Raw genomic sequence first — 19,651 nt, 5'->3', positions numbered from 1 at the left:
GATTGACACCCTTAGTGAAGAGCACCAAACGGTATAATTTCTTATTCCACCAAATATCAAAATTGCTGTCGCAATAATATAAAACACAATTTGGCTGGTTGTTTTGATTTTCTCACTTTATAGGTGTAACCAATCAAAGCTGTAGTTGTAAATGTATATGTGTCTCTCTTATATAGAACAAATTAAGCTACTTGAGCATGACAGCAGTTCTGTGCAGTCAGACAAGACACGCCTGGACAACGAATGCAGAACTCTGCGTCAGAAAGTTGAAATCCTCACTGAATTGTACCAGCAGAAGGAGATGGCTCTTCAAAAGTAATTATGGGCAAGGGGCAGTCACGGCATGTGGTGGGAAGAGACGAAAATATATGCACCTTTTTGCATATGGTACCATGGAACCCCGTTCACCCATAAAACCACTTGGGATCCTTAGTAGAGTTTGAGAGTGATAGCCTGGAATGGGGGAACATAGAAGCACAGAAGTGAGAGCCGGCAACCTGCATACAAGATATAAAGACAGGCAGCTCATGGTGCTCTGTTTAAAGGCATTGACACTGCTACAGGTCATCTCTAGTGAAGAAACATGAAAATAATTTTGATATAAAATTATAGAATGTGCAAACCCTTCTTCAGAGCACATAAAAACATGGGAGGCGCATTAGAGATACATGGGTGGAAAGCAGGGTAAGCCCGTATACAATAATTTGATTATTGTGTGAGTATATTCTTTAGTCCCTTAGAAATCTACCCTAAAAAAGGAACCTAAATCTAACTCTGATTTAGTACATGGTGCAAGCCCCATCTACTACTGCATAATTTTGGAAACATCTGCACTTTCACTGTGCATATCTCAATATATTCTATTAAATAGGAGACAAAACTTGTTTTTGCTTCTAGGAAACTTACGCAGGAGGAGTTTGAGCGCCAGGACAAAGAGCAAAGGCTGACTTTTGCTGACGAAAAGGCCATTGAGGCTACTGAAGAAGTCAAAATCTACAAGTAATTATTTTTTGCTTATGTCTTGAAACTGTGATCAAGGGGTACATTTTGAAATTGTGATTAAAGGAGAACTAAAGAACTAGAAATGCCATATGCTATATATACTGAAGTTATTAAACCAGCCTAGAGGTTCAGCATCCCTATAGTAGTAATGATTCTATGTGTACTTTATATTGTGTGTTGGTCCCTAAACTCCGTATCTGACAGCAGCACAGAGCATGTGCAGTGAATCAGCATAAAAGAAGATGGGGAACTACAGTCACACGTTTGGAGACACAGATCTTTACTGCTAAAGGGCTATGTTGGCTTGGGGTGGTAAAAAAGCATAAAACATAATGTACAGCATTTTTGAGCTACTTCTTCAGTTAAGCTTTGGTTCTCCTTTAAGGTATAAATTGTGATACTTAAGTATCTAAATCATTACTGATGTGAAAGTGAAAATTTGGGATTAATGTGAGCCACTAATCAAAGTGGGGAAGAACAAACACGAGCAATCTGCGTCATTTCACAATTGACCAATTGTATTTGATTTTGTAGGCAACGAATTCAAGAAATGGATGAAGAACTACAGAAAACAGAAAGGTCCTTTAAAAATCAGGTAGATGTCGGCTCCTGTGTCTCTCTATTTGTGGTTTACCTGTTTTATTACTTAAAGAAACAGTAACACCAAAAAATGAAGGCATCTTAGAGTAAATAAAATAAAATGTACAGTTGTTCCGTACTGGTAAAAGGTATGGGTTTGCATCAGAAACTATACTTTAGCTTATATAAACAAGCTGCTATGTAGCCATGGGATCAGCCATTCAAAGCTGAAAAAGGAGAAAAGGCACAGCAGATAACGGATAAGCTCTAAAGTATACAATGGGATTCTTCCATGCTTATCTGATATCTGCTATGTGTCCTGCGCTTGAATGGCTGCCCCATAGCTACACAGCAGTTTGTTTACAGAAACTATAGTTGTGTTTCTGAAGCAAACACACCAGTTTTACCAGTGCAGGACAACAGTACATTATTTATTCATTACTTAAAAACACATTCACTTTTTTATGTTACTGCCATCACCAAACCATTTTCCAATTTCGCTTGGTGGAATTAGCCAAGCAACCAGTTTAGAGCCATTAAATAATTCTACAATTCTTCAAAATTGACTTCTAGTTGCAAATGATCCTAATATACAACTAAATGTTTAAATTGCTTAAGAACAAAGCTTGTAACCAGACACATTTCAGTCCTGTGTTTTGACACTTTAGAACTTTGTAAAAGTAACAGGTTCTACCACTTATAATGCCAAAATGAATCTAAAGGAAAACTTTCCCCTTTAACCTCTAGGGCTGTTGCTAGATTGGAGAAATTGGTCCAAAGGACCACTGATTGTGCCCTGATAGTTGTCTGTGTCCCTTATTGCAGGTATGGGATCCATTATCCGGAAATCCCATATCAAGAAAGCTCCAAGTTAAGGAAAGGCCATCTCCCATAGACAGCAAAGGAATTCCAACGGCACACAGGACTGTGAGAAATCTTCAAAATTTTTTGAAGATTTCTCACAGTCCTGTGTGCCGTTGGAATTCCTTTGCTGTACTCTGTTGTGGCGCTGCCGAACTTCTGCCAGTGAGCACCAGGCATATTGCTGTTATCTGTTGGGTGTGCGGGATCCTGCTTTGTTCCCATCTCCCATAGACTCCATTTAATCCAATATTTTAAAAATTATTACCTTTCTCTCTGTAATAATAAAACAGTACCTTATATATGATCCAAACTAAGATAAGCCATTCAAGCACAGGATACATAGTAGATAACAGATACGTACTACTATAGTTTATATAAACAAGCGGCTGTGTAGCCATGGGGGCAGCCATTCAAGCACAGGATACACAGTAGATAACAGATAAGTACTACTATAGTTTATATAAACAAGCTGCTGTGTAGCCATGGGGGCAGCTATTCAAGCACAGGATACACAGTAGATAACAGATAAGTACTACTATAGTTTATATAAACAAGATGCTGTGTAGCCATGGGGGCAGCCATTCAAGCACAGGATACACAGTAGATAACAGATAAGTACTACTATAGTTTGTATAAACAAGATGCTGTGTAGCCATGGGGGCAGCCATTCAAGCACAGGATACACAGTAGATAACAGATATTCCATATTCTAGAGAAAATAAACGCCCCTTTTACTGTAACAGTTGCGTTAAAATCGGTTTACTGTTTTTCAGATTGTGAGTCATGAAAAGAAAGCACATGAAAATTGGGTGAGTGTATTATCTATCTCCACCTTTATATAATTAAGTAGAAAAAACATTTCTAAAGAGTATTTATTTTATCTTTGTATGTATTTTCACTGAAATTTGATCAATATTAGCTTGCTCTGTCCCCACAAATTTGAAGTGGCCTAGGTTAGAGAGCCAGTGAGAGCATTAGAATGTTTAGTAGGTCGACAGTCGGGGCTTAGAATGTTCTCTGTTGAGTAACCGCAAACATATAATCATGTAAATGCAGTGAGATCTGTAGTTTTAGTCATTCTACCTAGTAAGGGCCACAACCATCACGTGACATCACGTGTGCAATTATTGCCTAAAAATGTGTACTTTTTTTTTTTTGGATGTAGCTGCACTGAGAAGTGATTTCAGACACAGCAGTTTTTTGTCAGCCATCAAGGAACTTTTACTCATGGTTGTTCCAGTGACCGTTAATGTTAATCCAGAGAAAGATATCGTCAATGATTAAATGCTTTTGTTTCAGTGCAGTTTGTTGTATTGCAAGTGATTATGATGAGTAATTGCGATCGCATTCACTTTTTTCCCCCTTCTATCCCTGCGTGTTGCAGCTCACTGCTCGGTCAGCTGAGAGAACTTTGGCAGAAGAGAAACGAGAGTGTGCAAACCTGAGGCAGAAGTAAGAGAACATATAGAAGAGTAAGATTATTGTAGATCCTACATGGCAACAGAGTACATATATCAATTTATAATGCTTTTTCAGATTAATTGAAGTCAACCAAAGAATTGCAGAGCTCCAGAGAACTGCCATTGTGAAACCGATGCCAGGACGGCCTGAGCACCAGCAACCAGTAAAGAGAGGTAATAAGTGTAAATCATAGGGTTAAAGATTTATAAATATATAATCACAACATGGTTATCCAAAACACTGAATAAGCATTATAGGGTATGTTCACATTACACACTTTTTTTTCAGTTGTTTTCAGATAGTTCACCATAAATTAAAGATTATTTTCAATTGCTTCCTATTTTATATGTGTGACCATTTTTCTAATAATGACATTTGTTTTATTTTTTCACCTTATATCTTACTGAAGCAGCTCTGGGGGGGGGGCACTGATTCTGTAACTGTTCTAAATTGATATTTATTTGATACATTTCTTATCTTTGTCCCTGCTGACCAAAATCCCTGAGTTTCATTACTGCAGCTGTTAGAATTGATACAATAGTTACTAATATTCCACAGATACTGCTGAGAAATGTATCAACTAATAGAGCAAATAGTAACAGTTTAGAGTCTGCTCCTGGATCACTGAGCTGCCAGACTGAAACACCACCGATGCAGAAATGTTAAATTTGAATTTTGGGAAAGCATTTTTTTTTTTTTTTTTTTTAAAAAGGAAAGCAATTGAAAATAAGTCTTAATTTCTGGTGAATAATGAGAAAAAAAATCTTTGGAAGGTGAACAACCCCTGTAACAGCACAATATCAACCCCATTATTTTTTTGGCTGTTTCCAGCTTGCCTTTGTCTCTCTGTCAGCCTGGATGTGAGTGTGTGATTAGCCCATAGCCATTCCCTATTATTGTAACTTGCACATATAGTCATGTGGACCTGTACTTATCTGGAAATGGATCTGACATTTTTCTGTTACTTTATTTTTAATTTAATGCCCACTATATTGACCCCTAACAATTTTCTTTTTCCGTTAAATTAAGGTAATCTGAGCAGAGATGGCTCGTTTGGACCTTCCCCTGTAAGTGGGGGAAATCCTTCACCTCCTCTAATGATGGATGTATCTGGAAGGTCGTCATCTGCCAACCTCAGTAGATCTGAGGATCCTAAAGGTGACTTTGGTAAGTAGCATTCTGTTGCACACACCATATCTCCACTCCAGTGAATGCTGTTGCAGTAAGGGCCTGGGGTAGAGTCCTGCGCGGACCAATTTCTAAGACCCAACCCGCATATTTACCCACTTTGATCCGCTACCCAACCCGGACCCGCAACTGCCTTTTCCACAACCCGCCGACCACCATCAAACAGGAAGTGACGGTGCTGCAAACTGGAAGAGACATCATCAAAAGAGGGCGGGACAGAAAGACGTTTTGTAAAACTTAAAAAGGAGTAAAATATTGAAAATATTACATAAGATAAGAAATTTAGATGAGGCCCGCAACCTGCAGACCCGCGGGTATACCGGCGCCTGAAAATCTTTCCCTCATTCTACAGGGCACCCGCTTTTTTGGGGGTAACCGCGGGTACGCGACCCACTGCAGGGCTCTAACCTGGGGTCATAATTCTGCCATGGGATCAGCTGCAGTGTGCAACCTTTCTCATATGTCTAGTCTGGAGCACAAACTTGCTGCAATGCAAAACTTGGTTCTTTGTTTTTCCCACATACTTGTGAAAGTATCAGCTGATTCACTTGTACGGCCTATCAGATTGGCTGCAGCCGGCAGCATACTTAACACTAGATAAATCACCACAGTATTTTCATAATGTCATATAATATGTTGTTACTTAGCATTAAACTATATACTCCATGGTAATAATTATATCTCTCTCTAACATAAAGGTTCCATGGACATTCCACATGGACCAAGGCGTTCCCAAGCTGATATGTCTGGGAGAATCTCTGCACCAGGTGGGTAGCTCTCTAATAATTGCAGACAGGTTTCTTCTGGTGCAGTTACATCTTTCAAAGATATCATATTTAGATTGAGAGGAACATAGGGGTTGGATTAGGTCCAGACTTAATTAGGAGAGTTACCTTAGGCTTCACACTTTAATATCAACATCAGCGTTTATTTATATAGCACCGACAAGTTAATTTATAACTAGGGATTAGTTTTGGGATTCAGCCAGGATTCGGACTTTTTCAGCAGGATTCGGTTTTGACCGAATCCTTGTTCCTGGCCAAACCGAATCCTAATTTGCATATGTAAATTAGGGGCGGGAAGGGAAAGCAAGTGACTTCGTCACAAAAGAAGAATTTTTTCCACTTTTGCCTTTTCTGCCCCTAATTTGCATATGCAAATTCGGATTTGGTTCGGTATTCAGCAGAATCTTTCACCAAGGATTTGGGGATCCTAAATAGTGGATTTGGTGCATCCCAATATATAACTGTTATTCAAGAAATGCTGTAAGGCTGAGAAGGGATATTTGTCTGTTAGAAGTTAGTGCTTACTTCTCCACTTCTCTTTGTTATTGGCACATTATAGGATATAGGCATTTACGTTTTACTGTCTTCGGTATATCTGTACTGTTTACTTGACTTACAAAGTTGTAGCCAATAGAAGCAAGGAGACACCTTGAAGTATATTTTCATTCAAAAACTGGTATATACTAATAATTAATAGAAGGAAACCATTCTTTACATTGGTTAGTTCCAGTGTAACAGGAAACAGGCTGAGGTTTCAGCCAACTACTTCGTACCCAATGTCCCAAATTTTGATCATCTTCAAGAATGCCGGGGTGGCTTGTGTAGGCTGCAGCAAAATGCTGATTTATTTGCAACGGAAAAGACGATGTTGCAGTAGTATCTGTGCTTTAAATGTGAAACCAAATTTATTATAATGGAACAGTTTTCACAGTGTATGGATATGTGTCCCACTTTATATTCTGTCTTGCAGTGGAACTTAGCCATTCAGCTTCCATGGGCCCAAGAACATCCTCTCCCTCGATGACCGTGGATGGCATGGTATGTTCCAAATAAAAAGAGGTCCCTTTGCTTTAGTATATTAGGATATTAATGGAACCCTGTGGATTTTAGCCCTGTAATTTAAAGTAATTGTTTAGTGTAAAATTAGTGAAAATTAAGTTAATAGATGTTAAAAATGTTTCTAATATAGTTAATTAGCCAAATATGTAATGTATAAAGGCTGGAGTGACTGAATGTCTAACATCATAGCCATGCAATAACGAGAGGCAGAAGGGGATGCAGGTATTGGCACTGGCCTAGCCACACGCCAGCAATAAATCCAACAATGAAAGTAGCCGATACCTTTTTATGCATCAAACGGGGTGATCCCAAACTTTATTCCATGGTGCTCTCCACACTGTTCAAAAGATCAAACATTTCGGGACCGCATGGCCCTTCATCAGTGACTAACATCATAGCCATAACACTGCTCTCTTGGTTTCCACTGATTGGTTAACAGGCAGTAACCAATCAGAGACTTGAGGGGGGCACGTGGGTCATAACTGTTGCTTTTGAATCTGAACTGAATGCTGAGGATCAATTGCAAATTTACTAAACAGATATGTCCCATATGGCCCCTCTTAAAGTCACTGATTAACTCGGAGTTAGAGAGCTGAAAAGCAGGAAGTAGTGTTCTGGCTATTATGTTAGACATCCAGTCACTCCAGTCTTTATACATTACATTTTTGGATGACTAACTATATTAGATACATTTTTTATTTTGCACAGCCTATCTATTTACCCAGTTTTTATATTTACACTGACCTGTTCCTTTAAGAGGCTCATTCAACTCCATTTTTACTTAGCATTTACTGTGGCATTTTGTGTACATGACTTTCTTACTGATTTTTTCTTGTAAAAACAAAAGCCAAATCCACCTCATGAGCCTGAGGCCCCAAGTGTGGCTGCTAGCTTTCCCCCACCCGACGAAGTGGAGTCAGTAAGTAAACCGCAGCAGTGGATTGAGCTGGGTGTCACATAACACTTCAGGTGGAAAGAGTGAGCTGCTAACTGACTTGCATGCACTTCCCCATAAAATGTCTCCGTCTTTACTCATTATAGTTGGCTGAGGATGCTGGGTGGGTGGATTTGCCAAAGCTGCAGGGCCATGAGGAGGATGTCCATGCTTTATATATCACCTGGTGGCTGTCCAGCTTTTGCTGTCCTCTGGTATCTACAGGGCTGCTGGGTATTGAAAATCAAACAAAGTTCAGCTGATCAGCACGCCTATTGTGTATATATAGATCAATGCATGAGAGACCTCTAGTGGCCAAAAGAGGCAAATATAGAAATACAAAATTCAAAAACTCATTTAAAGGGGTTGTTCACCTTTAGATTAAATTTTAGTAAAATGTAGAGAGTGATATTCTAAGACCATTTGCAATTGGTTTTCATTTTTTTATTCTTTGTATTTTTTAAGTTAATTTGCTTTTTATTCAGCAGCTCCCCAGTTTGCAATTTTAGCAATCTGGTTGCTAAGGTCCAAATTTCTTTAGCAACCATGCCTTTATCTGAATAGGAGACTGGAATATGAATAGGAGAGACCCCAAATAGAATCGTGAGTAATAAAAAGTAGAACTAACAATACGTTTGTAGCCTTACAGAGCATTTGTTTTTTTAGATGGGGTCAGTGACCCCCATTTGAATGCTGGAAAAAGTCAGAAGAAAAAGGCAAATAATTAAAAAAAAAAACCTATAAAAAATAAATGAAGACCAATTGAAAAGTTGCTTTGAATTTGCAATTCTAAGGTAAAGGTGAAGCACCCCTTTAAATTAAAAAGCTGAATTTATTATGACATATTAAAACCCATTACAGGCTTTATTGTGGGGTCTAATGGATTTTAATATGTCATAATAAATTCAGCTTTTTAATTTAAAGGGGTGAATGTATGAATTTTGTATTTCTGCTAGAGATGCACCAAATCCAGAATTCGGCCTTTTTCAGCAGGATTCTTTCTTTTTTCCGAATCTTTCTGCCCAGCCGAACCGAATCCTAATTTGCATATGCATGGGAGGAAAATCGCCTGACTTTTTGTCACAAAACAAGGAAGTAAAAAATGTTTTCCCCTTCCCACCCCTAATTTGCATATGCAAATTAGGATTTGGTTCGGTATTCGGCCGAATCTTTCGGAAAGGATTCGGGGGTTTGACCAAATCCAAAATATCCGGTGCATCCCTGATTTTTAATGCGTATTGAAGCCTAACAGATTGGCTGCTGAATTGCTGCTCGTAGATAAAAGGCTGCCAGTGCTGTAGGATCACAAATCCCCCAGCTGTTTTCCAGATATTCGGTCCTGAAACCAATAACTCTCCAAACATGATACTGAAAGGCTACCAGTGCAAATAGTGATTCCAACAGAGTGTCACCTGATCAGAACATGAAATTGAATCTTTATTTAGGTTAATCTCCTCTTCCTCTGGGCGACTAATCTCCCTGAACTGCCCTCCCGCCGGTAAGAATTATAATCGCCGGCGGGATGGCACTCGGAGCTCTTCATTTTCCGAAGTTGCCTCATGAGGCGACTTCGGAAAACGAAGCGCAATGTTTGCCATCCCGTCGGTGATTCGGGGAGACTAGTCGCCCCGAAGAAGAGACGCTTTGTCACTGGGCAACTAATCTCCCCCCAAATCTGAGTTTGTGTCTGCTCTTACTGGTATCTCATAAGGTGCTGACAGCATGGGGTTGCTTGGTGTTTGCCTTTCTTTGGGTTGCTGGGTAGCAATTTATTGAATAAAAACTGTGAGAATATAAAAAAAGGTAAATGTGAGAGTAATGGGATCATACAGCTGCTTGGGAAAAGTATTTTACCCTCCTACAAGCAGTGAAGTGTTTAGAGCAATTTCCTTCCCCAACTAGCAAAAAGCTACAAGGGATATTTCAAATCTATTGAAGCTTATGACAACCTTGTATTTAGCATGGCTGTAGTTTTATTTTAAATGTTACCAGCATGGGTTGGGGACTTAAAGGGGTTGTTCACTTTTGAGCTACATGCACCGAATCCACTATTTTGGATTTCGGCCTAACCCCCGAATCAACCGAATCTGAATCCTAATTTGCATATGCAAATTAGGGATGGGAAGGGGGAAACATTTATTACTTCCTTGTTTTCAACTATTTGTTACTATTCCACTATTTATTACTTCCTTGTTTACCACTATTTTGGATTTGGCCGAACCCCAAAATCAAGCGAATCTGAATCCTAATTTGCATATGCAAATTAGGGGTGGGAAGGGGAAAACATTTATTACTTCCTTGTTTTGTGACAAAAAGTCACATGATTTCCCTCCCCACCCCTAATTTGCATATGGGTTTTCGAATTCAGTTTGGCCGGGCAGAAGGATTTGGCGGAATCCAAATTCTGGCGGAATCCCGAACCGAATTCTGGATTCGGTGCATTCCTTCTATACAGCGTTTTGTTTTTTAGATGGGGTCAGTGATCCCCATTTGAAAGCTGGACAGAGTCAGAAGAACAAGGCAAATAATTTTAAAAAATGATATGAAAAAAAAAGCAGACCAATTGAAAAGATGCTTAGAACTGACTGTTCTATAACATACTAAAAGCTAACTTTAGGGTGAACCACCCCTTTAACTAAGCAGCATGGGTTTATTATGTGATCTTTTTGGATATGCAGATATTCCACATGTCAAGTACATTTATTCCTTGCACTAACTAATCCTTTAACATGTTGGACCAATCAGAAGTTAGCTACACTAAAAGCCAGCATCTGATTAGTTCCTGGTTGATATGGGGTTATTGTGTAGACCAGTGTACAGTACAGGTAGTTGTACACATGGAGGGATTGACCAAAATCGTAATGTCTGTCTTTGTACCCTATTTTTGTCTGTTTATAGAATATAATTATATAGAATATCATTTATAGCTAGAACACAGAAATGCATATTAGAAACAAAGCTTTTTCTTTTTATAATACATTAAACATACAAATATGATTAAAGGGAAATATAGAATCCAAATAAAAAGAAAATTGGTGCAGGCTGAGGTTTCTTATTTATTTTTTTATCCTAAGGCTTTTTTATGGTCAAATCCTTAATTTGCACTTGGGATTTCTTTAATGTACCCAAAAATGCTTGAATCCCATTTGTTAGCGTAATCAGCCTCTGAAAAGTGCATTTACAGGAACATTAACACCAAAAAATGAAAGTGTAATAAAGTTATGAGAATATCATGTACTGTTGCCCTGCACTGGTAAAACTGCTGTGTTTGCTTCAGAAACACTACTATAGTTTATATAAACAAGCTGCTGTGTAGCAATGGCTGAAATTGAAAAAAGTCTATATGGCACAGGTTAAATAATGGATAACATATAACACCATTATGTTCTACAGAGCTTACCTATAGCAGTAGATATACGGATCCGCACAAACACTATTATCTGCAGTAGTGGCTAGGCCCCTCTTTTTATTATTATATCACCAGTATGATCATACTGGTGATATAATAATAAAAAGAGGTAGATTAAACACAATATTACAGAGCTTATCTGCTGTGTAACCTGAGCCTTTTCTCCTTTGAATGGCTGTACCCTTTGCTACACAGCAGCTTGTTTATATAAACTATATTAGTACTTATCTGTTATCTACTGCGTATCCTGTGCTTGAATGGCTGCCCCCATTGCTACACAGCAGCTTGTTTATATAAACTATAGTAGTACTTATCTGTTATCTACTGTGTATCCTGTGCTTGAATGGCTGCCCCCATGGCTACACAGCAGCTTGTTTATATAAACTATAGTAGTACTTATCTGTTATCTACTTTGTATCCTGTGCTTGAATGGCTGCCCCCATGGCTACACAGCAGCTTGTTTATATAAACTATAGTAGTACTTATCTGTTATCTACTGTGTATCCTGTGCTTGAATGGCTGCCCCCATGGCTACACAGCAGCTTGTTTATATAAACTATAGTAGTACTTATCTGTTATCTACTTTGTATCCTGTGCTTGAATGGCTGCCCCCATGGCTTCACAGCAGCTTGTTTATATAAACTATAGTAGTACTTATCTGTTATCTACTGTGTATCCTGTGCTTGAATGGCTGCCCCCATGGCTACACAGCAGCTTGTTTATATGAACTATAGTAGTGTTTCTGAAGCAAACAAATCAGTTTTACCAGTGCAGGGCAACACTGCATTATATTTGTATTACTTTAAAACAATTTCATTTTTGACTATACTGTTCCTTGGTTCAACATGAGCCCAATAGGAAGGGCCTGAAAAACTTTTAAAAGGGAACTCTACCCACAGGACACAGGTATTGGAATGGTTGAATCCACCTGCTGGGAGGAAATGACACTAATGGAACCATTGTATTGACAGCTGTCCTGGGGGGAGTACAACTATTCCAAGGAGGCTACACCCCTCCTGGAGGGTGGTTTAGTCCCAGTTCTAGCGATACTATCTGGATGCATGAAGTTCATGGCAATCTCTCTTAACGATTTGATCGACTAGATAAGTGTAATAAATGTGCTGGATATCAGCAGTTCTGATGTTGAATTAAGCAGTTCCACTGGGGCCGCTTTATGCAGTTGTGTTGAAACAACAGATTCTTCTCGTGTTAATGCTCTTTACTGTGGACAGGTCCTCCTTGGAGCTAAAGGTCCACCCTCATTTCCTGGAACACCAGTCATGAATTCTCCTGCACCCGCCGGTGTGATGTCACAGCCTCCCTTACGGATGATTGGTCCATTTCCTCCAAGAGGACCATTTGGACCTCGACCTCTGCTTCCTCCACAAAGTAGGACCATAATGCTACATAGGTTCTGAAGAGCTTTCTGTGGGCTAGTATAAGAAATGGCATCTGCAAAGTTCAAGCCCATAGCAGCCAGTCAACTAGAAGCCTTTCCTAGATTCACTCACGGTTTGCTTTGGGCTAATGGATCTGGGCCGCCACACTTTGCTGTGGTCATTACATTAGTTTTTTTATGAAACTGTTCTTTCCAGATGGAGGGAAGGTAAAGCTTTCCATATTCTGAGTTTTCCAAGTGACATAAACATGTCGCTTTATCCTTTTTTGGCAACTTTGTTCAGTTCAGCGCCCGAGCCAAATATACCCCCAGTCTCATGTCAAAGGAGATTCTTGTGCCTTTGGTTGAAGGCCTGTAGCATAACTGCCACATTGCTCTGAAAACTGCCGTTCTCTTCCTGCATCTCTGGATCATATGGGAATGTCGTAGTGAGAGTTCCTGAGAGACAGAATACTTCCTGTTCTTTTCAATGGAAGGTGATAATATGCAGCGGGAATTGGTTGTGGCTCTCCCTAAAATTCCAGACCGGCATTCCATCAAGCATTTATGAGGGCTCCAGGCACCTATCTAAGCAATCTATCCACCCCTTTAGCCATACAACTATTTGAATTAAAAAGGTTAATGTTTATATCCATTTGTTCCTAGTTAAAGGGATACTGTCATGGGAAACATGTTGCATCAGTTAATAGTGCTGCTCCAGCAGAATTCTCTACTGAAATCCGTTTCTCAAAAGAGCAGATTTTTTTAATTTAATTTTGAAATCTGACATGTTGTCAGTTTCCCAGCTGCCCCCAATCATGTGACTTGTGCTCTGATAACTTCAGTCACTCTTAACTGCTGTACTGCAAGTTGGAGTGATATCACCCCCTCCCTCCCCCCCCCAGCAGCCTAACAACAGAACAATGGGAAGGTAACCAGATAACAGCTCCCTAACACAAGATAACAGCTGCCTGGTAGATCTAAGAACAACACTCAATAGTAAAAATCCATGTCCCACTGCGACATATCCAGTTTCATTGAGAATATTGGTGTGTAGGTGCATCTCAGGTCATTTTGCCTGGTCATGTGCTTTCAGAAAGAGCCAGCACTTTAGGATGGAACTGCTTTCTGGCAGGCTGTTGTTTCTCCTAAACAACAGCCTGCCAGAAAGCAGTTCCATCCTAAAGTGCTGACTCTTTCTGAAAGCACAAGACCAGGCAAAATGACCTGAGATGCACCTACACACCAATATTACAACTAAATAAAATACACTTGCTGGTTCAGGAATGAAATGTTATATTGTAGAGTGAATTATTTGCAGTGTAAACAGTGTCATTTAGAAATAAAAACGACACCATAAAAATCATGGCAGAATCCCTTTAAGGATATGATCAACACTATACTATAGGAATTTTAGTTAAAGTTCTCATGTAATGTCATGGTAATAATCTGTTTTTTTCAGTGCCTGGAATGAGAGACCTCCCACCAAGACCATTGTTACCACCTGGTATAATGCCTTCAGATCCAAGAAGTTTTATCCGTGGACCCCTTGGCCCTAGGGATTATCCCCCTGGTCCTATGCCGCCTCCTGGTCCTAGAGATTATGCCATGCTACCTCCAGGACTAAGGGACTTCCCACCTGGGGCCCCTGGTCCTCGGGATTTCCCTCCAGGAGGACGAGACTTCCCACCAGGTCCTCCTCTAGTAAGGGACTTCCCACCTGGACCTCCTCTAGTAAGGGACTACCCACCTGGAAATCCTCCTCTAGGGGCGAGAGACTTCCCACCAGGACCACTGCCTCCAGGAGTTAGAGAAATGACCCCAGGAATGCCACCCCCAGGAGCAAGGGAGTTCCCACCTGGTCTACCCCCTCCAGGGACAAGAGAATTTATAGGAGGACCTCCTCATCCTGGTTCAAGAGAGTTTTTACCAGGGCCCCCTCCTCCAGGAGCAAGAGATTTTGTCCCTCCTGGTGCTAGAGAATTTCAACATGGCCCCCCACCTCAAGGAGTCCTGCCCCCTCGTCCACCATCTGGAGCAAGAGACTTTATTCAAGGTCGTGACTTTCCTCCAGGACCTCATCCTGGATCCTTCCCTGTAGGCCCATCACTGCCTGATCAGCGTGTTCTCCCTCCTGCACAGAGACCACCCGTACAGACAAACCGCGAACTCCCTCCAGAACCCAAACCCTGAAAAGGTTGCTATGGAAACCGATGCTAGGTGGGGGAAAAAAGTACTTTCAGTAGTTTCCTATTGGGTACAGCGTTACTGGTTTACACAAACCCCCAATTTATTATTTCACTCGTCCAATAGTTGCAATAAATATTTTATGCTCTTTGTTTTTTGGGGGGATTTTTAATTATTATGGATTTTGCAATACAAGCACGCCTGTCCCCCCCCCCTCCCTGTAATGTACCAGAGATAACCATTATTTGTCTTAAAGAAATGAATGTCAACATTTCCTGTGGAAATACATTTTATAATGACATTATTTGCGACGGCTTTTCCACGCTCAGCTGAAGCCTAGACCACTGGTTTACATAGAATAAAGAATTGTATTTAATGTCTGGTTGGGAATACCAGAAGCGCACACAACCTGTAAATCAGAGAATAATTCTAATAATAAAGACTAGGAAAACTTCTTTCTGATTCCTGTTTTATCGTTTGTCCAGCTGGTTCACTTACCCTTTAATAACAGCATTAAAGTGGACCTGTCACCCAGACACAAAAATCTGTATAATAAAAGTCCTTTTCAAATTTAACATGAAATCCAATTTCTATTTTTTATTAAAGCATGCATAGCTGTTGTAAACTCTTTTAAAAACCTCAGCTGTCAATCAAATATTGTCTGCCACTCCTCTATGTCTTAGGCCTAGAGGCGGGGCAGACAATTACATTTACTTTCCATTTAGCTCTTCTTAGAAGGCACTGCTCTCCACATATTCCCCCATTCTCTTTACCATTAAATTGTGGAGTCAGTGCATGGGGATGGACATCGTGTCCCCCATTCTGGTAAATAAACAGGATTCTGAGATGATACAAGGCTTGTCTTGATAATAGTGTCCACAAAATGGCTCCTGCCTGCTGCTATAATTATGAATTCCCAGACTGAAGGAAAGAAGATTTAAATCATTTATACAGTGTAATTAAAGTTAATTTTGCTTGACTAATGTGATAAAATAGGATTTTGAATAATTATGCTGGGTGACGGGTCCCCTTTAATTAAGTAATACACAATTTTACTTTCCAACTTCCTGTGGCTCCTCCTAGCAACTATGGGAGGAGAAGAATGAAATAAATAAATTTACTAATGCACAGAGAAGCCCTATACAGGCTGCAGCTGGGAAACGGGAGAGGGCTGTTTATACAGAGCTCAGCATCTCTACATAAACTCTTTTCAGTACCTAAGGGAGGATGTGCAGTTAAAAACACAATAATCATCTATGCTTATTAGGGATGCACTGAATCCAGGATTTGGCCTTTTTCAGCAGGATTCTGGTTCGGCCGGATCCGAATGCCTGGCCGAACCAAATCCGAATCCTAATTTGCATATGTAACTTAGGGGCGGGTAGGGAAATGACGTGACTTTTCATCACAAAAGAAGGAAGCGAAAAAATTGTTGACACTTTTTACTTTCCTGCCCCTAATTTGCATATTCAAATTAGGATTCAGATTTGTTTCAGTATTCAGCCGAATCTTTCACAAAGGATTCGGGGATTCGGCCGAATCCCAAAGGTGGATATCGTGCATCCCTAAAAATAAGATCCAAGATCACTTCCCGTATATCTCAATGTCTTGGAATCACGTGGTTAAAGGGGAAATATTGCGAAAATTATGCAAATTTGGATTTGGTTCGGTATTCGGCCAAATCTTTCACCAAGGATTCAGGGATTCGGCCGAATCCCAAATAGTGGATTCGGTGCATCCCTACAAATTAGGGGTGAGGAGGGAAATTGCGTGACTTTTTGTCACAATACAAGGAAGTAAAAATGTTTTCCCCTTCCCACCCCTAATTTACATATGCAAATTAGGGTTTGGATTCAGTTTAGTATTCACTGAATTTTTCAGTTAGAGGAAATCGATATTTTCAGCAAAGGACTCGGACTTCAGAAGAGTCTCCTATCAAAGGCATAGCTGATGGGGAAGCAAGTTTCTGGGTGCCTGTACTACTGGAATATATTCCAACATACTGGGACAATGATTAGATGAATGTTAAAATGCTTTTTAGTTGAGTAAGTGCATCTCAATATTGGATCTCATTATGGTTTTGCTATACAGAAAGTGACCACTAGGAGGAGCTGCAGATTAGTCAGTGCAAGGAGAATGATGCAGTTTAATAGAAGGAACATTCACAATACTGATAAGCAAGAAAGGAAAAAAGGAACCTTGTTTGGTAACTGTATCAACACTACACCTCTGTATTTCACCCACCTCTCTCCACGATTAGTTTCAGTTTGTTATGCAATTTAAAGAAACCTTAGTTGTTACAATAACCCAAACAGAAACTATGTTGACAATCTTTGGAATGAACTGATAACACCAGATTAACACGTTACAAGGTTGCTTATTGTTTAAAGTCTGGTGAAACTGACTCTTCTCTGCAGAATATGACAATTCATATGCCGTATTCACCTTCAAACACCTTTGAACAATTGGTTCTAACAAGAACCTTTACACTTGGTATTGTCCGTTATTTTATTCCAATTTAACCCACACGGTCAATAGCCAGTTGAACTAAAGATTGGGAGTTCGCTGCTCCCTATTAAATCACTTATAATTAAAGGTGCCGTTTGTCTTGTGAGGATTCAAGTTCATTCAAAAAGAGTCAATTCACTCTCAATATTCTTAACCAATTTAACCAATAAGGGTTAACAATTATAATTCATAAATATAAAGTGACCTGTGCAATTAGTTCAAAGTTGATTAATTTTTATATGCTCTATTTAATAAAGTGCCATGTGCAGTCGATTAGTTCACCATTCCATTTAGTGATTAGTGCATAATTTGATTAAAATCTGAGAGTTAATCCTTATGGTCACAATTAAAAAACCCCTGGTTATCGATCTCTGGTTAAAATTGAGAAAGGTGAAATTGTATAGAGGGTGGAGTTGCTCCCAAGATTCTAGTTATAATTTTTCTAAGTCCCTAGGAGCACCACAAAGATGTAGAACGACAGGACCTGTAAAGCTGGCCATAGATGTTGAGATTTTTAAAAGATCAGATCCTGATCGTGAGACCACGATCTTCTCAGAACGATCGTACGATCGTACGAATCTACCATCAACTAAAAAGACCAATTTACCAGGAAAACAAAGGGGAGCTGCCTGCTTGGCCCTGCAAACATAGAGAGATTGCACTGGGACCGACAAAGATTTTTTGACCTGGTCGATCAATTTCCCGACAGATGTCGGACGAAAAATCGTAAGATGTACGATCGTTCGAATACCACTAACCGCACGATAATTTCGAAGGATCGGTCGGGCTTCCCTAAAATCGGTCGTTCGGCAAGAAGAATCGTCGCGTCTATGGGGACCTTAAGGCTGCGGTCTCAAAAGTACCTTTTCTAACTGTTTGAGAGAGGCTATCTAAACCTGTAAAACCGCAAACCCCACAGTCCTTAGAAAGAAAATAGATCAGTGAAAGAGTCTGAGAATATTAAAAGAAATTTTTGTTTCAATCCCACCCCACCATCCGATGGTTCAAAGTTAAAAGCAAGGAGACCGTCAGTTGCCCTGACGCACGTTTCGCAATTCGCTTTTTCCTTTCTTTATTATAATTAACCGATACCTTGTGTGACTGTAAAGTCTGAGTATTTATTTTTTGGCGTAAGAGTTAACTTTTCCTCTAATAAAAAAAAAATACTGATAAGCAATGAATTCAGATTCACATTACATGGCAGCATAGAAGAATCAGCGTCAATGGTAGATAAACTTCACTTTCTGCTTGATGATTTCCCACACCCCCTAAGCTTAGCTTCTCCCCAGAGCCCACTGAGCATGTGCAGTGCCACTAGGATTGCCACCCGGCTGGTATTTAAGACCTGGGCGGGTTTCAGACCTGTTATCCACAATGCTTGGGACCTGGGGTTTTCTAGATAAGGCATGGAGAACCAAATTACAGAAAGACCTCTTATGTCTTTTAAAAAAATAATTTAAAGGGCAAAAAAATAAAATCCCATTTTTACTTTCTTTAATGAAAAAGAAACCTATCTCCAGTATACTTCAATTAAAAAATGTGTATCGTTTTTATAAGAAAGCTGACTGTATGCAGTGAAATTCTCCCTTCATTTACTGCTGTGGATAGGAATTGTCAGACGGTCCCTAACTGCTGAGCAGGGAAACAATCATACTTATGAACAGCAGGGGGAGCCCCCGCCTTACTTCCCAGCCATGCAGAACTCAAGCAGCTTTGTTTATGACGATCCCTAAGCAGCCCAGACCACACTGAGCATGTGCACAGTCTTAGTCTTGCAAAGATGTATAACAAAGTTACAAGATGGTGACCCACTGTGGCCAACTTTGAAAGCATAAATTATTTGTTTGATTAGGCTTGTGGTGCAGTAAGTTCATGTTTATATTTAGTATACAAAATACAGCATTTCTAGCCTTATTCTATTTTAGACTTTACATGACCTTTAAGCATTAATTAAAACCCAATAGGATTATTTTGCTTCCAATAAGGATTAATTATATCTTCATTGGGATCAAGTAGAAGGTACTATTTTACTATTACAGAGAAAAAGGAAATAATTAAAAACAAAATTGAATGATTAAAATGGAGTCTATGGGAGATGGCCATCCTGTACTTTGGAGCTTTCTGGATAACCGATCCCTACCTGTACAAATACTGAACCAGGTCGACCCTGCTAAGAATGGAAGAATTTTTTTTTTAAAATATGTAAAAAAATGAATATTGATGTTCATTTTAATTCGCCAAAAAACTAAAGGCAAATGGAATAGGAAGGCAATAACTTCCCATAATAATCTTGGGTC

General features: G+C 39.6%; 1 protein-coding gene across 2 annotated transcripts in view; it reads left to right on the top strand.

The window, feature by feature from the left end:
• Nucleotides 1-15,301, top strand: part of LOC108717701 (transport and Golgi organization protein 1 homolog) — a 57,786-nt gene extending 42,485 nt beyond the window's left edge. Inside the window, exons 18-29 of one of the 2 annotated variants that reach the window (XM_018264969.2) lie at nt 177-315; nt 898-999; nt 1,537-1,597; nt 3,219-3,254; nt 3,830-3,897; nt 3,982-4,079; nt 4,936-5,073; nt 5,793-5,861; nt 6,850-6,917; nt 7,786-7,857; nt 12,514-12,670; nt 14,122-15,301. In XM_018264969.2, the coding sequence (XP_018120458.1) occupies nt 177-315; nt 898-999; nt 1,537-1,597; nt 3,219-3,254; nt 3,830-3,897; nt 3,982-4,079; nt 4,936-5,073; nt 5,793-5,861; nt 6,850-6,917; nt 7,786-7,857; nt 12,514-12,670; nt 14,122-14,852 (1,739 nt within the window). In that variant the 3' untranslated portion in view covers nt 14,853-15,301. The remainder of the gene's footprint in view (nt 1-176; nt 316-897; nt 1,000-1,536; nt 1,598-3,218; nt 3,255-3,829; nt 3,898-3,981; nt 4,080-4,935; nt 5,074-5,792; nt 5,862-6,849; nt 6,918-7,785; nt 7,858-12,513; nt 12,671-14,121) is intronic. The other variant, XM_018264970.2, reaches the window with a different exon arrangement.
• The last annotated feature ends 4,350 nt before the right edge of the window (nt 15,302-19,651 follow it).

Source organism: Xenopus laevis, chromosome 5S (genome assembly GCF_017654675.1).
Source record: "Xenopus laevis strain J_2021 chromosome 5S, Xenopus_laevis_v10.1, whole genome shotgun sequence".
In the NCBI taxonomy this organism is placed as follows: Eukaryota; Metazoa; Chordata; class Amphibia; order Anura; family Pipidae; genus Xenopus; species Xenopus laevis.
The sequence above is the reverse complement of the archived record's forward strand: the minus strand, read 5'-3'. Positions and strand labels throughout refer to the sequence as shown.